Genomic DNA, 18,870 nt, shown 5'->3' with positions numbered 1-18,870 from the left:
GTGGGATGCTGCCTCAGCATGGCAGGAGAAGCGGTGCGTCGGTGCATGCCCGGGATCCAAACATGGGCCACCAGTAGCGGAGCTTGCGCACTTAACCGCTAAGCCACAGGGCCGGCCCACTTCTTGCTCTTTTAAATGGGACTATTACAGTATTTAAAGTTACCGATGTAGCTTGCATTGTTTCTACTGGAGAGTGCTGCTAGGCACTATTTACGGATTTTCTTAAGTGGCTTTTAAATGATTCTGAAATTAATCCCAAAAAAGAGGAGGCTCTCCACAGGCATACTGAGGAACAGTGCTGGAAGACTATTTGCAACGTGGTTCCCCCCAGGGAGAAATTTCAAGTTAACTGGGAACTTATATCCTAGCATTGTGATTAGGAAAATCAAATTAATTGACATAACCCTGGCTGATGGCTGGTGACTGAAACCAGCCAATACAATTTAAATATGGGTTCTAATGAGGGTAGCAAGTCACTGTTTAAGAGTCATGGTTGTCAGGGAGACTGCCGTTAGTGGGTTCAGGGTTCAATGAAATACTATGGACCTTCAAGTTAAATTATATAAAAACAAAAGCTTATTAAACACCAGGATGAAGAATCAATGAAAAACAGTTCAATAGAAGATAACTTGTACATTTCTCAAAAGAGATAAATCTTGCAAAACATCAGGTTCCCATGTGGAGGTGCTATTGCTCATAAGATGGTGGCTTACCAAAGGAAAAATCTTCCTCCTCTTGTGAAACAGCAACATCTGTGTTCCTAATGCCTATGAGTCCTGTAGAGAAACTGATGGCAAGAACAGAGCAGCAAAAGCCATCTCAGAATCTGCAAGATTCCACGGAAGTGGCTTTACATTTCAAGTCTTCCTATACCAATCTTTTCAATCCCATTGCATATAATTTATTGCAAAATAATGCAGATAACTAATTTAAAATCTGCTTATAGTACACGGATACTCTGTCATATGGAATTCAAATCTGTGAGACTGGTTGCCATGTACCTTGATCAAACAATTTACACACAAATCAGAAAACTTTGTACTGACAGATGAGTATCCATGGTGATTCCATAAAGATGCCACTCATGTCTGGAACACTCTGCCATATTGTTTGTAGAGTTTATCAGAGTCAACTTGCACCATTCATAAGCACTTTCCCCCCTAAGAATGTAATGTGCAGTAATGATAAATTCTGGCTGCATTTGGTTCTTTTATATGAAAGGCATTTGTTGGGTTTCTCACCACTTTGAAAATCTCTGGTTTGGAATATGGTGAATCCTTGGACAGATGCCATCCCCGGATCCACTACATTTTTTCCATTTCTCTCTTTTGTAGGTTCTATGATGTAGCATTTGTGGCCACATTGATTGCACATGTCCCTGCTATTTGGATGACCTGATATCCAGGGATAGACTACATAGAGCTCAGTATCCCTACCATCATTTCCCTCAGTATGAACTCTGAGGGTGTCTGAGGAGTGTGTTGAGTATGAAAGCTTGTGTATAATATTTTTCTCATGAGTATCATTGGGTCAAGTCTAGTAAGGGATGAGCGATGGCTTAAGACTTTCCCGTGTCGTCGCACATGTCGAGCGGGTCTAACCCAGTATGAGTTCTCTGGTGCTTGGTGAGGGAGGAGCTGTGTGTGAAGGCTTTCCCACAGTCCCTGCACTCATACGGCTTCTCTCCTGTGTGGATCCTCCGGTGCTGAGTCAGGTGGGTGCTCTGCCTGAAGGATTTTCCACAGTCCTGACACTCGTAGGGCTTTTCCCCCGTGTGTGTCCTTTCGTGCTGGCTGAGCGATGAGCTGTGACTGAAGGATTTCCCACATTCGTTGCACCCATAGGGCTTTTCCTTGGTGTGAATCCTCTGGTGCTCTATGAGAAGGGAGCTCTGGCTGAAGGCTCTGCCACACTTGGTACATTCGTAGGGTTTTTCTCCTGTGTGGATCCTCTGGTGCTGAATGAGGGGGGCAAGCTGGCTGAAGGCTCTGCCACAGGCATTACATTCATAGGGCTTCTCCCCGGTGTGGATTCGCTGATGCTTAGTTAGCGAGGAGCTATGACTGAAGGCCTTGCCGCAGTCACCACACTCATAGGGCTTCTCCCCCGTGTGGATTCTCTGATGCTGAGTGAGGTGTGTGCTCTGCCGGAAGGCCTTCCCGCACTGGCTGCACTCGTAGGGTTTCTCTCCTGTGTGCGTCCGCTCATGCTGGCTGAGTGACGAGCTGTGACTGAAAGTTTTCCCACACTCATTGCACCCATAGGGCTTCTCTCCTGTGTGAATCCTCCGATGCTCCGTCAAGAGTGTGCTCTGGCTGAAGGCCTTCCCGCACTCATTACACTCATAGGGCTTCTCTCCCGTGTGCGTCCTCTGATGCTGAATCAGCGGTGTGATCTGGGTGAAGGCTTTGCCACACTCGTGGCACTCATAGGGCTTCTCCCCGGTGTGGATCCGCTGGTGTTTGGCCAAGGAGGAGCTGTGGCTGAAGGCCTTGCCGCACTCTCCACACTGATAGGGTTTCTCCCCAGTGTGGATGCGCAGGTGCTGGGTGAGGTGGATGCTCTGCCGGAAGGCTTTCCCGCACTCGTTGCACTCGTAGGGCTTCTCGCCTGTGTGTGTCCGCTCGTGCTGGCTGAAGGAGGACCTAAAACTGAAGGATTTCCCACATTCACTGCACTCGTAGGGCTTCTCGCCAGTGTGAGTTCTCTGGTGCTGGATCAGTGGGGCGATCTGGTTGAAGGTCCTCCCACACTGAGTGCACTTATAAGGTTTCTCACCAGTATGGATTCTCTGGTGTTTTGTAAGTGCCGAGCTGTTTCGGAAACCTTTTCTGCATTCGTGACATTGATAAGGTCTCTCTCCCGTGTGTGTTCGGTGGTGTTCGATGAGTGCTGAGCTGTGACTAAAGGCCTTTCCACATTCCTGACACTCGTAGGGTTTCTCTCTTGCATAGGTTTTCTGTTGGGCATTTAACTTTGAGTCCAGATTCTCCCTCTTTCCATGTGTCCCCCACATGTGGGGGCCTTGTCTTTCAGGAGTCATTGGCTGAGTTAGGAGGCTGGGGCTCAGACCGCTGTTTTCCCCAAGCGCATTCCCCTCCTGCTGCTCCTGAAAGGGCATCTCCTCAGGTGTGAAGGCCGCCTGCACCACACAGCCATCTAGGCTCTCATGACTCTGTTCCCAGTGGCCCTCGGCATCTCCCTGCTCAGGGCACCACAGACTATCCCAGAAGAGCCTTTCTACCAGGACCCTATTGGGTATTTCTTCAGTGATGTCTTGTTTTGGAGCTGACAGTTTGGTTTTGGGTCTAGTTTCCAAGTCTGAAAGAAACAAAACACAGAATGTCCCTTAATCCCAGTTCTGGGGGAAGAATTTGTGGTGGGTGGGCTGATGGAAGGATAAACTGATGGTTTTGAAAGGTTCAAGGCACAAGTGGCTTTTACCATTTAAAAACACGGTTTTGCATGTCAGGGAAGGAACAGGAGAGGGAAGCAGAGAGAATGACCAGGGTGCGGGAGCTGTACATGGGGGGTGAGGTTTGCGAGAGGAGCAGAGAGAATGAAGGTGGGGAGAGGGTGCTGAGGAGAGAGAGAGCCTTCAGGGAAATCATCAACAGATGCCCCAGGCTTGGAAAAAGCAGAGTGATGGCCAGGCTCAGGCTAAAGCCGCCTCCACCGTGCCAGGTGGTGATGAGAGGAAAAGCCGCCACCTGGGGAAGGCCTGCCAGCCAGCCTTCCCCTACTCAGATCTGGGTTCTTCTCGGCGGCCTCTCACTGATGTGCCTCCTCACCCAGACGTAGAGAAACCATCAGCTCCCCCAGACTGGAGACAGCTGAGATGCCAGCACTAGGAGCATGGAGAGACGACCTGTGGGGCATCAGAGGACTTGGATCTGGTTTATTGCGCCTGTCTCACTAATGCCAGGGCTCCCCAAGGGTGGGGCTTCTGTCCACCTTGGCCACCACCATACCCCCAGACCCCAGCAGAGGTCAACAGACATGCTGAGTTAACAAACAAATGTGCTCCCTCTGCCTTCTTCCTGGCAAGACAGCCTTTGTGCCTGGTACCCAGCCCTGTCTGCGCAGCCATGGCCCAGAGCATGCTGCCCCCACCCAACACAGCACTGGCCTAAAGGAAAGATGTGGGCACCTTTCCCATTTATGTTACAATCTACTGAAAAGTTAAGAATAAAAAAGAAGGTCAAGCCAGGTGTGGCTGGCACGTCCAAATCCCTGAACCCGGGAATACGCTGTCCTTGCATGTCAAGGAGGAACTGAGGTTGCTACTCATGTGACATTAGCTAATCATCTGAGATGACCTTGGATTAGCGGGGTGGATCTGACATAATCACAAGGTTCTTAAATGTGAAAGAGGGAGGCAGGAGGGTCAGAGTGACACGATGGGAGACGACGTGACCAGCCATTGCTGACCGTGAAGATGGACAAGGCCATGAGTCAAAGAATGTGGGCGGCCTCTAGAAGCTGGAAAATGAAAGGGAACGGATTCTCCCCAGACCCTCCAGAAGGAATGCTGCCCTGCTGACACTGTGATTGTAGCCCAGCAAGACCTATTCTGGACTCCTGACCCATAAGGTAAGCTGAGTTGCTTTAAGCCACGGAGTTCCTGGTAATTTATCACAGCAGCTACAGGAAGCTAATATACTGGGTAAGGGCTGGTTATTATTTGAGGCTGGGGAGACCTGGGGACCCCCTCCCACACACTGGCCATCCTTCTCGGGCCCTGGCGACGGGTCAGAGCCTGATGCCAGTGGGCAACCGCCTACCAGAGGGCCAGGACCCCCACTTCCTGCAGAGTTGCCTGAGGTCTCAGGAGATGGACAAGAGGTATGACGAGCAGAACCTCCCAGCCAACCTATAGGTACAGAGCAGAGCCCAGCCGGGATTCAGTGACCCACAGATCACGAGTCATTAATGAGTCTTTTGTCTAAACCACTGAGGCTAGAGTGTTTTTTACACGGCAAGAGCTGACTGCTCCACCACCTCAGGGCCTTTGCACTTCAGTTCCTCTGCCTGGAATTCTGTCCTCCCAGATGGTTTCATGGCTGCACTGTTCTCATTGTTCAGGCTTCAGCTCACATGTCACCCCCTTGGGAAGGCGAGCCCTCATGTCTCTGCTCAAGTCCTCCCAGCCCTGGTCTCCACCGCAGCACCTGCTTTCATTTTCTTAGCCTTCCTCACAATCTGTACTCATCGTGTTAACTGTTGTTATTACTATTTTAGCAATTATTGTGTGCCCCTTTCCCTCACCAAGAACGTAAATTCAGTGACGATGGGCACTCATCACACTCACGGCAAGAGGGGTGCGTGGTGAGTGTTCACTGAAAGTCAGTTTGCTCTGCAGAATCAGAGAGCAGGTATGGAGAGAACCTGGGGCTGGGGGGCAGCCCTCGGCCTCAGGGCTCTCACCTCACCTGGGCACACACCTCGGGGAACGCCCTTGTCCACTGCCCACGGCTCCACTGCCTGCTCCAGCTGGGAGACGACGTCTGGCTTCAGGAGCCAGTGTCCTGCTCGGGGGAGACCTGCGGAGTCAGTACTTGTGTCCCTTCCAGCCCTCTGCCCACTCCACCCTCAGTCTCCCAGGACCCAAGGGCTGGGGGCCCCGAGAGGCCACAGTTGCTGTGGTGACAGCCCCTGACATTCCTTGGGGACCTGCTCTCCCACTCTCATCCCTGACCCCACCCCTGGCCCCGGGGTGGACATGTGGCCCAGGCATAGCCAATCAGAGCTCTGCTTCCTCCCCCACGTGCTGGCAACAATGACCAGCGTGGCAGGGACCTGGCTGTCAAACCAAGACGACCCAGGCATCTTCAATGGGGGCCCAGGACACAGACCCTGCCTCTTCCGCTGCTCTCGGACCCAGGAGAGGGACCCCGGCAGCTGTCTTGTCACCTGCAGAGGGGCCCACCTGAGAATGGAGGCAGAAGGAGGTGCAGAGGGACGGGCTCCTGACAGCATCACAAGGCCACGACCCAGGCCTACCCTGGGATTCTGTGGTCATGGGGCCCAGGACACCCCTCTTACCCAATGGTTTTCTGCTTCTGGCATTTTCTGGAAGGATCTGTAAATTGGACCAAACACATCCTAACTGATATTCCCTACACTAAAACAGGTCCCTGAAGTCCAAGACACACCCCACGTATTTGCTTTTAAGGCCTAGACCTACCCCCACTTTTAACCCAGGAGACTCAGAGCCTGTGCCGGGGGCAGACCATCAGGGGCATGGGTGTGGGCCACAGAGACTAGGAGACCGAAGGTCTCCAGCATCACATCGCAGTACAGGGTCCTCTGGGCAGGCTCCAGTTGCCCCCACTCCTCCCGGGTGAAGTCCACAACCACGTCCTCAAAGGTCACTTGCTCCTGAAACACCACACATGAGTGCCCTCCACCAGGCTGAGCATGGCACTGGCTGCTGGTGGGAGCAGCTGGGTGGGAGGGGGTCTTCCCAGGCCTAGGGATTTGGGTCAGGCTTTTCCTGTGTGGCCTGGGGGCTCTGGAGGAAGGGGGAATCTTAGGATGTAAGAAGACACACCCCGTCTTCCAGCAGTTTGGCTGGAGAAAAGTCTCTTGAAGTAAGAAACGCTGCTGAGGAGTCAACAATGAAGGGGACAGTCCTGGGCATGCTGGGGTCACCAGGAACTGTCTTGTGTGGGAGGTCCCTCGGAGTGGCAGCTGTGTCTGGGCAGCGGGGGAAGGGAGCACCTGGAAAACTGTCAGGTTAGATCCCTGCCTCACCCTTGTGGCCAAAATAACATCCTGACGGGTCCAAGATACATAACGAATGACACAAAGCTCTTGAAAAAAAGAGATTAAAGGAAAAATCTTGGGGTGGAGACGATCTTTCTAAGCATGACACAAAACCCACATGTTCCCTTCCTCCTGTATTCGTTATCCATTGATGTGTCACAAATTACCCCAAAGTTAGTGTCTTAAAGCAACACCCATTTATTATCTCATAGTTCCGCAGGACAGAACTCCAACAGGGCACGGCTGAGTTCTCCGCTCGGGTCTCATAGGACCAAAATCAAGGTGTCAGCCAGACTGTGTTCTCGTCCGGAAGCTCTGGGGAAGCATTCTTGTTGCTGACAGAAATCAGTTCCTTGAGGCTGTAGGACTGAGGTCCCTGTTTTCCTGTGAGCTGTTGGCCAGAGGTCACTCTGAGCTCCTAGAAGCCGCCCCTCTCCATGACAGCTTATAACATGGATATTTGCTTTCTTCTGGGCAACCAAATGCATATCTCCAACCTCCTCGCCTGCAACCAGCCAGGGAAAACGCTCTGATTAGGTCAGGTCCACCCGGACTACCTCCCTGTCCTCAGGCCAGTTGTGTTACACAATGTAAAGCAGTCACAGGAGTGCCATCTCATCCTAGTAACAGGTTCCAGGGACTCTGCAGGGCATGTACACTGGGGGGCAGGAAATCTGGGGGCCACCTAAGAATTCTGATTACCACACTCCTCTCCAAGAAAGAGTTGAGATATTCAACTAAGTAAAAAAGTATGCACTGCCAAAACCACCATAAACAAATCTGAAGAACAAATGGCCAACTAGGAAATATATGTGCAATGTGTGATGAACCTGGGGTACTAATTTCTTTCCTTAATACATAAAAAGCACCTACAAATCAACAAGAGAGAAGCCAACCACAGCAATCAAATGCTGAGTGACAGACAAGAGCCAGAAGGGAGCCCATTTCCTCAGAGAATGGAAGGCAGCTCCTCCCTGCTGCCCACGCTGGAGGTGCCTCCTTCATCTGGGTGACCTGCCTGGTCTCTACCCGCCCCTGGGTTTGTGTCTGGATTTGGCAGGGCGGGGACAGTGGCCCCTGTGTCTGGCCAAATGGGAGTAAAGGTGACATAGGCTGATGTATACAGAGCATGTATGACGGGCTGAGCACTGGGCTACAGCAGTTGAGGATTATTAGAGGGGGCTAAGCTTCACTAAACATAAGAATATATACAAGAAAACGACAATAACTAAAACCTGTGCAGTGGGCAGGGAAAGAGGAGCTCAACAAAACAGCTCAGCTTAAAACCAAGTGCTAATATAGGAAAGAAGGAACCAAAATTAGTTAGGAAGAGAAAGATCGCTCAGGTAACATACCGGTGATAACTGTTTAGCCACATGGGGGGAAAATCTCCCACATCCTGGAATATATTCTAGATGAGTTACAGAAGATTTAAAAACCAACCCAGTAAAAGCACCTCCCACGTCACACATGCCAGGCCCTGGACCGATACTTCATCACATTTAATCTCAGCAACCTCGTGAGAGGTTCATGCCACTGCGAGCCCGTTTCACAGAGGCTGGGGGAGCGTACGTGTCTTGCCCAAAGTTATAAAGCCAGCAGGTGGCGAGTCCAAGGGTTGCACCTGTGTGAATGTATTCAGAATTTGTTCCCTATGTAAATGAAATTCAAGTATAGGAAGACCCACGTATAAGAGGCAAGTCAGTGTGGTCGTGGGAGAATTTCAAATCAGTGGACGTGTTGGGTCAACTGGCCGTCTGTTTAGGGAGTAAAAAATCACTTGATCCCTACCTCATACTGTAAATAAAAATAAATTTCAGAAATCTTAAAGAGCTGAATGTAAAAACGGAAAAAGTTGGAGCAGTATAGGCCATTAGTTTAATAACCCTGGGACAGATAAAGTCCTCACAGATAAGATATGAAACACTAAAAGTCAGAAAGAGGAAAAATGAGTGTAACAGACAGAATAGCGTCTCCCCAAAAATGTTCACGTCCTAATCCCTGGATTACATGGCAAGATGGAATTAAGGTTGCTAATCAGCCAATCTTAAAATAAGAAGATTATCCTGGAATATTCTGGTGCCCAATATAATCACAGGGGCAGAGGAGGCAGAAAAGTCAGTGTCACTGGAATGAGACGTAAGGAAGACTCAACTGGCCAGTGCTAGCTTTGAAGATGGAAGGGGGCCGGGAGCCCAGCAACACAAGTGGCCTCTAGAAGCTGGAAAAGGCAAGGAAGTGGACTCTCCTCTAGACAAGGAACACAGCCCTGCTGACACCTTGATTTTAGAGCAGTGAAACCCATTTCAGATTTCTGATCTCCAGAACTATAAAATAATAAACGTGTGTGGTTTTAAGCTACCAAATTTGTTGGGATTTGTTACAGAATCAATAGGAAAATAATACATTTAGCAATCAAAATTAATGACTTCTGGATGATAAAAGTCATCACGAGCCACCGATGACAGCAGAGGACCGATGACAGCAGAATAAGTATTTGCAACATAAATGAAAAGGATTGGTGGCCTTGTAAAGCGCTGACGAACCAGTAAGCAAAGGCAAACAAAAGGACAGAGACCCTGCCCTTCAGACAGGAGGAGGGGTGAGGACAGAGGCAGGAAGTACTTTCACAATCAACAGCTCTTTTTAAACGCATATGTTTGTTACTCCAGCAATTCCACCCCCCCCCTCCCCCCAAGAACCTGGCGCATAACGGGCAAGCTGGACACCACCAGCGGGGGAGCAGCCAGACCAGCCAGGTTCACCCACACAGGAGAAACCTGCCCAGCATAAGACGGGAACAGCCTTCCAGATAGAGAAATCCCGAATTGTGGGACGTCCCCAGCACAGTACTATTTATGTAAAATGAAGTGAAACAAAGCTCCATGCCCATATGTCAGAAAAAGCACATATAAACACAGGGGAAAGGAGGCGCACAGAGGCGACACCAGGGGCAGCTTTAGACAGAAGCCTGGCAGGGGGGCGGTGCTGGGAAGCAGGGGGACTTTCTAAACATTGTCTGACATTTTTATAAAGAGAACATCACTAGGTGTACTGTGTGGCCTCCAAAAATAAACCAGCCAACTCATCAAGCTAGAAATCACCATGGAAAATTTCAGGTTTTTGATACAAAACTAAGAACTTTAAATTTCTGAAAGTTAAAAAAAAAATTCAGAGCAAACACATAGATGGCACCTGGTCTGTGCCGGGCACTGTGTGGAGACACACAGGATTGCTCACTTAACAACCCCACAGCCTGGGGACCACATCCACCCGCTGTTCACCCCACGACGCCAACCAAGTCGCATGTAATCACCCAGTGAGGAGAGGGCTGCGCCAGGATGCCCACCCCGGTGTCTGGGCCCAGCGCTGGCCTACTGGCCCGGCGGCCGAGCCTGAACAGGCCCGGGGGCTGAAGTGGGGTTTCTGGGCCTCTCGGGCAGGTAAGGAGTCCAGCCTCCCTTCTGGTTCCTCCTGGACAAACACAGGACCCGAGATGTCACAGCAGCGTCAACTGAGGCAGGGGAACGAGGGGGCCCGGGGACACCTCAAGTGGAGTGTCCACTGGTGTCCATACAGTCACCTAGCCTCACACTCACGGAAATGACACTGTGCAGATGGTGCCTGAGTAAAAGAAGAGGGGCCAAGGACAAGGGTGGGGGTCTCTGGTGGCAGGACCCCCGGGACCGCTTCCTAGTCTTTACTTTTGGACATTTAAAAATTGGGGCAGAAACATGACCCTCAGAGAAAGGTGGGGAGGGTTCTGGGGGTGTGAGGTGGTTCTCGGGGCGGGTCCCACGCCAGCCATGTTTTCTGAGGGTCCCCCAGGAGGCGGTTCTCCCGTCACTGGTTGGGGCTTCAGGATTTTATTCCATGCACGAGGGTCGGGCGCAGACTCCCGCCACGGAGGGCTTTTCATTTCACTGGACCGAGGGCTGTGGCCGGCCAGGGGGCGGAGGCCAGGTTGACGGTCTCACCTTGATCCTGGGGGTCACGGATGCATGATGGGGAGTCAGGGGCACAGGGGGCCCCAGGTCCCGGACCAGGCCCAACAGGCGGACTCGGCCTCTGCTGGAACTTCTGCCACCCGAGGAGGGCGACCAGGGCCAGAGGGCATGAACCAGGCTTCTGGGGGAACGCTGTCAAGACCGGGCCTTGGACCCAGGTGCATCTTTTCACTGCTCTGCACCTCCCTGCCCCGACCCTGCCCCTGCCCCTGCCCTGCCCCTACCCCTGCCCTGGTCCCTACCCCCGTCCCTGCCCTGGTCCCTGTGTCTGTCAGGCCCTGGAGGGGAGGCGCCCCCGGGGAGCGCGTGCCCGCCCGGTGCAGTGGCTGCTGTACCGCGGGAGCCACTCAGACAGGTGTGCGGGCATGGCAGGCTTTCTCTTGTCTGCCTGTTTCCTCCACGTTTTCCAGACTCGGCAGGTCTTGCTCGGTGGTTATCTGCGGAGTCCTACTGAGCGCAGGGTGCTGTGTAAACGAGCCACGCCGGGCTCGTGGCGCCTGGCAGACCAGGCGAAGCTGGCAGACCAGACCGAAGACCCCAGCAGGGCCAGTGCCCTGGAGAAAAGGGAGGCGCCACTGGAGTGGCCAGCAGGGATCCGAAGAGCCACCACGGCAGGAGGTGACCGGGCACGGGGCAGCCCAGGGGCAGAGGGTCTGAGCCGGCGGCGTCCTGAGCTCAGGCCGGGCTCAGCCACTCCCAGCTGGGGGCCTCATGGGTGAGCCCCTCTGTGCCTTGGTTTCCTCCTTGTTCCCATCGCATGGGGCTGATGTGGGGGTTCAAGAGGGTGACATGTGTCCAGCACTGACCACAGGGTTCAGAACATTCATCGTTCCACCCCTTCACTGAGCACCTGCTGTGTGCTGGCCTTTGTACGTGGCAAAAACAGCCAGAACTGCTTCCCAAGGGCCCTGGCCCCAGGCAGCTGACCTAGCAGGCCTTGTTCTCACTCTTCCTGCTACACGTGTGCCTGCCCTTCACGGAAAGTGCCTGGCGTGGTCCCACCTCTGGGCCTTTGCTCATGCTGCTCCCTCTGCCTGAAACATTCTTTCTGTGGGCCTCAACCTACCCCGTCCTTTCCTGCAGGTTTCTGCTTGGGGGCCACCTCCTCAAGGAGGCCTCCCGGGCTGTGCTGGTTAATGCCTGGTCCCCAAGCCCATCCTCTTGTGGGCCTCGTTTCCCTGCACAACACTTGGCATATTTACTTTCCTCATAGACTGTGAGGCCCACAGGGATGGCAACTTCTGCTACTCCTGTCTGTCCTGCACCCACAGTGCCTGGAATGGTGCCTGGTTCCTGGCAGCTGCTCAGGACATGTCTGTCAAGTGACTGGATGAAGAGAGCGAGAAAGTGCCAGACACATCAGTGGGACGGATGAGCGATGTCTACTAGGGAGCATGGGGCAGGTGGGGAAATCCGGGAGGTCCTCTTAGAGGAGGTGAGGTGTGAGATCTGGAGAAGGACGAGGAGCTGGCTAAAGCACAGTCCTGGCAGGGGGCAGAGTGAGGGCAAAGGTCCTGAGGCCAGAACCAGCCCAGTGGGAACACAGGTCAGGGCCTGAGGGTGGCGGTGTACTCACCGGGACCCCGGCAGCGAGGAGACCAGCGGTCATTCCCTCCTCCTCTCGCCTCTTACGGGAACAGCTGGCTCCTCTGCAGGCAGTTCTGGGGGGAAAGGGGAAGTGAGAGGCTGGGCAGGCGCTGTGGTGACCGAAACCCCCGCCCTGGAAGCCCTGTGTGCAGGGAGGAGGAAGAGCCTGGAGCCCAGCACCCAGGCCAAACTCAGCCGCAGTGAAACCTCGGGCTGGCATTTTCCGAGCGCCTGCGGTGTGCCCAGTGCCATTCCGGGTGCTATTCCGGGCACTGTTGAAGGATGATCTCAGACTCTCCCACCCCACACTGCAGACAGGGAAATGGAGGGCCAGGGTGGGCAAGGGGCACGCCTCCAGCGGCACAGATGATTTCAGGGTGAGGACTGTTTCTGTTACTATGACACAAAGCCAGACAGTTCTGGGGTCCCTGGGCACGGTTTGGTGTGCCTTGGTTTCCCTCTCCCATGAGGGCTGTGACCCAGCACGGAGATGACAGGAACTGAAGGGTGAAAGGGCTGCAAAGGGTGCAGGCAGTGGTCCCCCATGAGGTGACTGCGCAGGAGGGAAGCCCCTGCTTCGTGAGCACCTCCTTAGCGCCCACTACACGCAGGGCCCTCCCGGGGTTTATAAGCTAATCCTTGGCCAGCTGCCCAAAACGAAACAGGCCAACGGCAGGACGTGTGCCCCTGGCTCTCTGTGCCTGTGCATCTCCGAATCTGCCCAGCCCTGCTGTGCCCGCTGTCTTCACTGAAGTTTCCAGGCTGGCAGTTACCTTGTTCAGCCATGTGTTTACAGGTTTCTTATCATCTCCCTGAAACCCTGTGGGCTCCAGGGGTCAGAGACAATGTTGGGGTCTCCACAGAGGCTCTTGGGCATAAGACGGGGCCTAGCCCCCAGGACATCTAAATATATGTTTGCTGAATTAATGAAAGAGCCCGGATGGTGCCTGACACGCAGTCAATGCCAAGTAAAAGCTTAATATTATGAATCTGTTTTCTGGGTCCCAGGCGCCTGGGATTAAAAGCTTGTGCTTTTGGTCTTCCTCGCCTTCACCCTGTAGGGACAGAGGCCCCCTTAGGAAGGTGAGGCTCCGGAGATGACTCCGTGGTGGGGCCTCGGCCTTCCCCACCCTCCAAACCCCGGACGTCCCACCGAAGCAGCGGAGGGATGCAGGTCAGGCCGGCTCCAGTGTTTGAAGGTCTGGCCGGCTGTCTCTCCGACTGTGCCCCCAAGCCACGAGACCCTGACCCCTTCCGCCAAAGCCAGGACCCCACCCTACCCCAACCCTCCTTTCGGACCCCGAGCCCCACCAAACCCGGGCCCCGCCCACTCGGCCCCGCCCCCACCGCCCCGAGGCGACCGGCCCCAGCCCAAAGCAGCAAAGGCGACTCGCCACAGACGCCCGTAGCTGGAGACACACCCTGGCAGGAGCCCCAGAGAAGACCCCAGATTCCTGCCTGGCTCGGCCTCCCGCGGCCCGGCCACCCCTAATCCCACTTACTCGCCGGACGGCAGGACAAAGACCGCGGCCGCCACCAGCCGGCAATGCGGCTGCACAGGCAGACGCCGAACTACATCTTCCAGAAGGCCGCGCGCTCACTTCCGTTTACTCCGGGCTCGGTCCGCCCCCGCCCGGGACTCGAACCGCAGCAGCCAGGCTCGGAATCTGAGCGCGGCCTCGCGGACTCCCACCAGGCTCAGCCTCCCCTCCCCTTCCCGACCCCACTCACCCGCTAGAGGGCAGCACTGAGGCCGCGGCCACCATCAACTCGGGCTGCACCTGCCAAACTACATCTCCCTGAAGGCGGCGCGCGCGCTTCCGGGCGCTTCTGTGCTCGCCCCGCCCCCGCCCGGGGGCCGAGCTGCTGGGGTCGGATCCGAGCTCGGCCACTCAGACTCTGCCGGCCCCATCCTCGCCGCCCCCGAAACCTTCCTACATCGCACTCCCTCGTCTAATGACAGGACAAAAGGCATGTCCGCCGCTGGCAGGACTGCGCCTGCGCGGGAGGGCGCCGAACTACAACTCACGCGGGTCTTGTGCGCATCTGCCTCGGCGCGTCGTATTATTCCGGGCAGGAATTCGAGTTCTGACGTGCATGCGTGTCACCTTCATAAATATTCTCTGCCCGCCTGCTGCTTGAGGGTCCTTGCGAACGTCGCCTCCGCGCTCTTACGACAGGTGACTGACTGGGGGACTAATTTAGACAGAGTAGCCGGGGAGAGTGAGGGAGGACGTTGAGCAGGGGCAGTGGGAAGATCCTGGGAAGTCTCCCAGACAGGACACAGCACGGGCAATGCCGGGGTGGAAAGGCCTGGGTGTGCTGGAAGAACGCCAGAGGCCAGTGAGGAGAATATTGTGAGCGTCCAGGTGAGTTCTCCGGCACAACTCACGCTGCTTTAATATTGAAAACTGTACCGTAAACTTTATTGTTGTAAAACAAACCACTGTTTAAAAAAACACACAAAAAAATTAAAACAAAAACATTCACTAAGATTCCAAACGCAAGAGCCGTTTACATTTTGCTGCGCTGACCCAGCCTTGGACAGTTCCCAGGTTTCAGTACATGCTTATAAGAAACAACACTTGCTAGACACTTTAACTTTTTAAAACTACTTAATACATGGCTAGGTAATTGTCAAAATTGTGCATTTGAACAGCAGCATAATATTCAAAGCTGGTGTGCCCTCACTGGGTGAGTTTGTCATTTGCTGAACATTGACTAAGGCCTGCCAGGCGCTAGGTCTAGGGTGCAGAGCAAACAGCGTACGAAGTGCGGACATGCACCACCTGGAATGGTGTGTACTGGATCTGGACTCACTTTAACCGATGTCCCTGGAAGGTCCATGGAGCAGTGAGTCGAAAGAATCTAAGAAAACCCAGGCTGCGCCATGTGCGTTTGCCCTTTTAAGAAACAACGCAAGCCGGGGCTTGTGTGCTGGCTTTAAACCTGAGAAAAAGTTTCAAGATGTGGGTATTTTTCTTTTTGACTGAAACAATTATTTCTTTGAAACAACGCCAACTCCGAAAACAGCAGAGAAGATAATAAGACTTCTGATGTTAGGAAAAAACCTAGCTGGTTACATTTTCTTTACACACACATAGACACTTGAAAGATATGGCTGGTTCACATATGAGTGAAAGACTTCAAATTTCAAAAGCCCTAAACCAGTGGTTGCTATGAAGAGATCAGATAGGTGGCTCCAAGTCAGAATGCACTGATGTCAACAGAGCAAAGGCAGGCCTGTTGGCTTTTCTCTAAGGGGGTCCGTACCTGACCCGAAAGACCGGAAGGGCCCACATTTGTGATTGTTGTACTGAAAGTCCACCTGCTCTTCTCTCTACTGCAGGAAGAAGGCTTTAAAATGTACATAAAATAATCAGTCATAAAATGTCAATTATCAGTTCCCTCACCCTCAAACCCAAAGGCAACAAAATACTTAATTTTTTTTCTGTTAACCTTTTCTTCCACAAAACGTATGCTCTTTCCCCCCAATTTCCTTTTACTGAATCAAAAGGTGTGAACACTTTACTCATGATGAAAGCCTTTTCCCAAAAGTTCTGGGCAGAGTCCTGGGTGTGAGCTGTTGGTGGTGCCGCCCCAGACTTGCCCGCCCGTGAGGACGAAGCCCAGCCCTGACGGCGCCTGCCCAGCTCCCTTGGGACTGGCTCTCTGTCCCCTTCCTCTGGGCTTCTAATACTTGGTCTTTTCCCAGGCAACTTTCACAAACTTAAATGCCCCCAGGGGCTGGGCTCTTTCTACAGGGGTGGATGCTAATGGCTCCAGCCAAGAAGTGCCTTGTGGACAGGTAAGCCCAGTGTCCCAGGTCTGGAGTTCTCAAAAGAAGCCAAAGATCTGTGTGACATCTCTTGATTTTTAAAAGCTGGCAGGGAATTCAAAGGTTTTGAAAACACTCTGCCAGTCAAATAAGATGAGCTGAAGGCTACCTCTCTGCTGCCCTCCTGCCTCCACACCAGGGTGTAACCACTGGCTGGGCCCTTCTTAGCCCCAGCTCGGCTTCCTTGGAGCACAGAGGTCACCTCCGTGTGGCCAAGACAGGGCCCCACCGTGAGCAGCCGCGTTACAAATCAGTGTAGCTTTGAAGGAATTCTGTAATCATATCATGAATAGCACAACCGCATTACACTGCCTTTTTGTTAAAAAAGTTAATTTGTTCAAGATATACATTTAAATATACTGCAATGTTTATACAGCCCTTTGGATACATTTCTTCCTTTTTTTTTTTTTTAATCTTTTCGGGAACCTCAAAACCTAGCAGTGCCCAGCCCTCCTCTGACCCCGGAGGCCCTGGATGGCGTGGGGAGGAGGGTGGCCTGCGTGGCTCTGGTCCTCCAGGGCACCCAGGACTGGGCCCCGCAGCTGCTCTGTGACGGGGCCGGAGGACAGACGAGGAGGCTGGGCAGCGTCCCGCTGGTAGAGTGTTGGGGTCCTGCAGGGGACACTGGCGGAGGAAGGCAGAGGGTGAGCCAAGCCTGCTCAGAGTGAGCAGAAGAGAAGGGGCCTGGTGCTCTGTCTCACGGCAGCTTGGGCAGCTTCTTGGGACTGCGGGCAGGCTGGGCAGAGAACTCAGTTTGGCAGCTTTGGTGAATTGGAGCAGCTGCCGTGATTCTGAGGAGTGACTCTCCAGGCCCAGGACCATGCGCCACATCCTCTCCCCGATCAGCCAAGGCAGAGAGCCGTGAAGGTGGCCTCCATGGTGGCCGCCCGCCTCCTCAGAGGTCCAAGTAGGCTTCCCTGGCTGGTATCTGCAGCCCTGTGGCGGCTCGGCGGGGGCTGCGGTCACCTCTTCACTCACGCCCCGCTCACCCCTTCACCCCGGGAGGGCCACTCTGGCTGGGTGCAGGCTGCAGTGAAGACTGTTCCGGGCAGAGCAGGGCCGGGAGGGGGCCCAGGGCGGGGAGTCAGGGTGGGGACAGGCAGGGGCAGAGCGGGTTCTGGTTCCGGAGGCCGGCCTCTCCCCGCAGCGCTGGGGCTATTGAAGCAGGAAGGGGCCTGAAGAGCTGGTCTGCTGGGCTTTATGTCATTTCAGTATCTGTTTCAGATGAACCCTGCAGCTGCAGGCGGGGGGATGGGATGGAGGGCAGTCGCGCAGGGGCAGCTGCAGACGTCCAGAGATGAAGAAAAGAAGGAAGAGAAGGAGCTGAGAGGAAGGCTGGGGGACAGTGCAGAGGAACCAAGAGAACAGGGTGTCATTGGGGATCCTGAGGCCTTGGATCGGGTAGGGAACCCCTGAGGGGAGGTGGGTAGTTTTCTCTTGCAAGAGGGGAAGATGAGATCTTTGGGCAAGCTCAGTTGGAGGATAGAGGGACACCAGGCAGATGTCTTTGGAGAACACTTGGTCCGTGGGATGCCCGGGCAGATATCTTCGGAGAACCCCATCTTGGGGGTTCAGGAGCTGTGAGCATGAGGATGGTCAAAGGCCACGCAGTGAGGGACCCCCCAGGGTGGGTTTGCAGGGCCTGACTGACACCCGTGGGCAGCAGCGCCCACTCATGCAATTCTTCACCACCCCACAGAGCTTGAATGCGCCTCTGTCTTATGCAGACTGTAATGAAAACTGCGTGGAATGAATCCCTGGCCCCCAGCAAATGGGGAGACTCGGAGTTCTCTGTCCACATATCCTGTTGTCTTGGCGAGCCTGTCCATCACCTGAGCTGTACCTGAAGGCTCAGGGGCTGACTGTGGGGCCGGGCCCCCACCTTGCCCCCTGAGCTACAAGGGAGAAGCTCGGCCTCAGCAGGATGAGAAGGCGGCTTGGACGGGAGCCAGAGCCCATCAGAGACTAAGGCCCCGGGTAGAGCCAGAAGCCCCCAGTGGGAACTGCGAGGATAGGCAGAGAGGCGGCAGGGAGCAGAGCCGTGAGGTCCAGCTAGAGAGAGTCTGAGAAGGCAAGTGCTGCCTGGTGTGGATGCAGCAGGGGACCTGCCCAGCCAGGAGGGGTGCTGGGGACAGAGGCCATGAGGAGGGTGCAGGAGGCAGCTTGGTGGAGAAGCAGCAGTGGGCTGGGCTGGGGCAGGTCCAAAGGCTCTTCAAGTTGAAAGGCGACTTATGGGTGATTTAAAGGAGAAAGTCTCTGCTTAGGTAGCCTCAGAGTCAATCCAACACTGTGTTTCCAAGTGAAGGCGCCAAAAAAAAAAAAAAAGGACAAAAACGCTTTCACTTGCACGGGGGCCAGTGGTGCCCAGCGAGAAGGGTTAGGAATGGATGAAAAGTTGAATCCAGGCAGGTGCCAGTTGCCCCCTGGCAGCGGTGCGGCGAACCAAGGTGCTGGAGACATCGGCTACCCACTCTTGGGAGATCCAGGGTGACCATAAAGCCAGATGTTTATGCGACATCTATGGTTTTAAAAAATGTTGGCACCTATCTCCAAAAAAACAAACAAAAAAAAGTCATTCTGTGAGTCAAACAAAACGTGTGGGTCAGTTTTGCTCAGACCTAAAGGCCCGGCCTGAACTCCACGGAGACAGGAGGCAGATTAGTGGGCGCC

At 53.9% G+C, this 18,870-nt stretch overlaps 1 protein-coding gene across 1 annotated transcript; it reads right to left on the bottom strand.

Annotated features, from left to right (window-relative positions):
• Positions 1-1,363: 1,363 nt before the first annotated feature.
• ZNF135 (zinc finger protein 135) lies at positions 1,364-11,142 on the bottom strand. The gene is made up of 5 exons (XM_058530811.1): positions 11,086-11,142; positions 10,746-10,907; positions 6,046-6,082; positions 5,433-5,528; positions 1,364-3,321 (listed from the first exon to the last, which is right to left on the bottom strand). Exons 1-5 carry the CDS (start codon positions 11,140-11,142, stop codon positions 1,559-1,561), a joined length of 2,115 nt encoding a protein of 704 aa, XP_058386794.1. The 3' UTR covers positions 1,364-1,558.
• Between the last annotated feature and the right edge of the window lie 7,728 nt (positions 11,143-18,870).

The sequence above is a fragment of the Diceros bicornis genome, chromosome 34 (assembly GCF_020826845.1).
Source record: "Diceros bicornis minor isolate mBicDic1 chromosome 34, mDicBic1.mat.cur, whole genome shotgun sequence".
Lineage (NCBI taxonomy): Eukaryota > Metazoa > Chordata > Mammalia > Perissodactyla > Rhinocerotidae > Diceros > Diceros bicornis.
The sequence above is the reverse complement of the archived record's forward strand: the minus strand, read 5'-3'. Positions and strand labels throughout refer to the sequence as shown.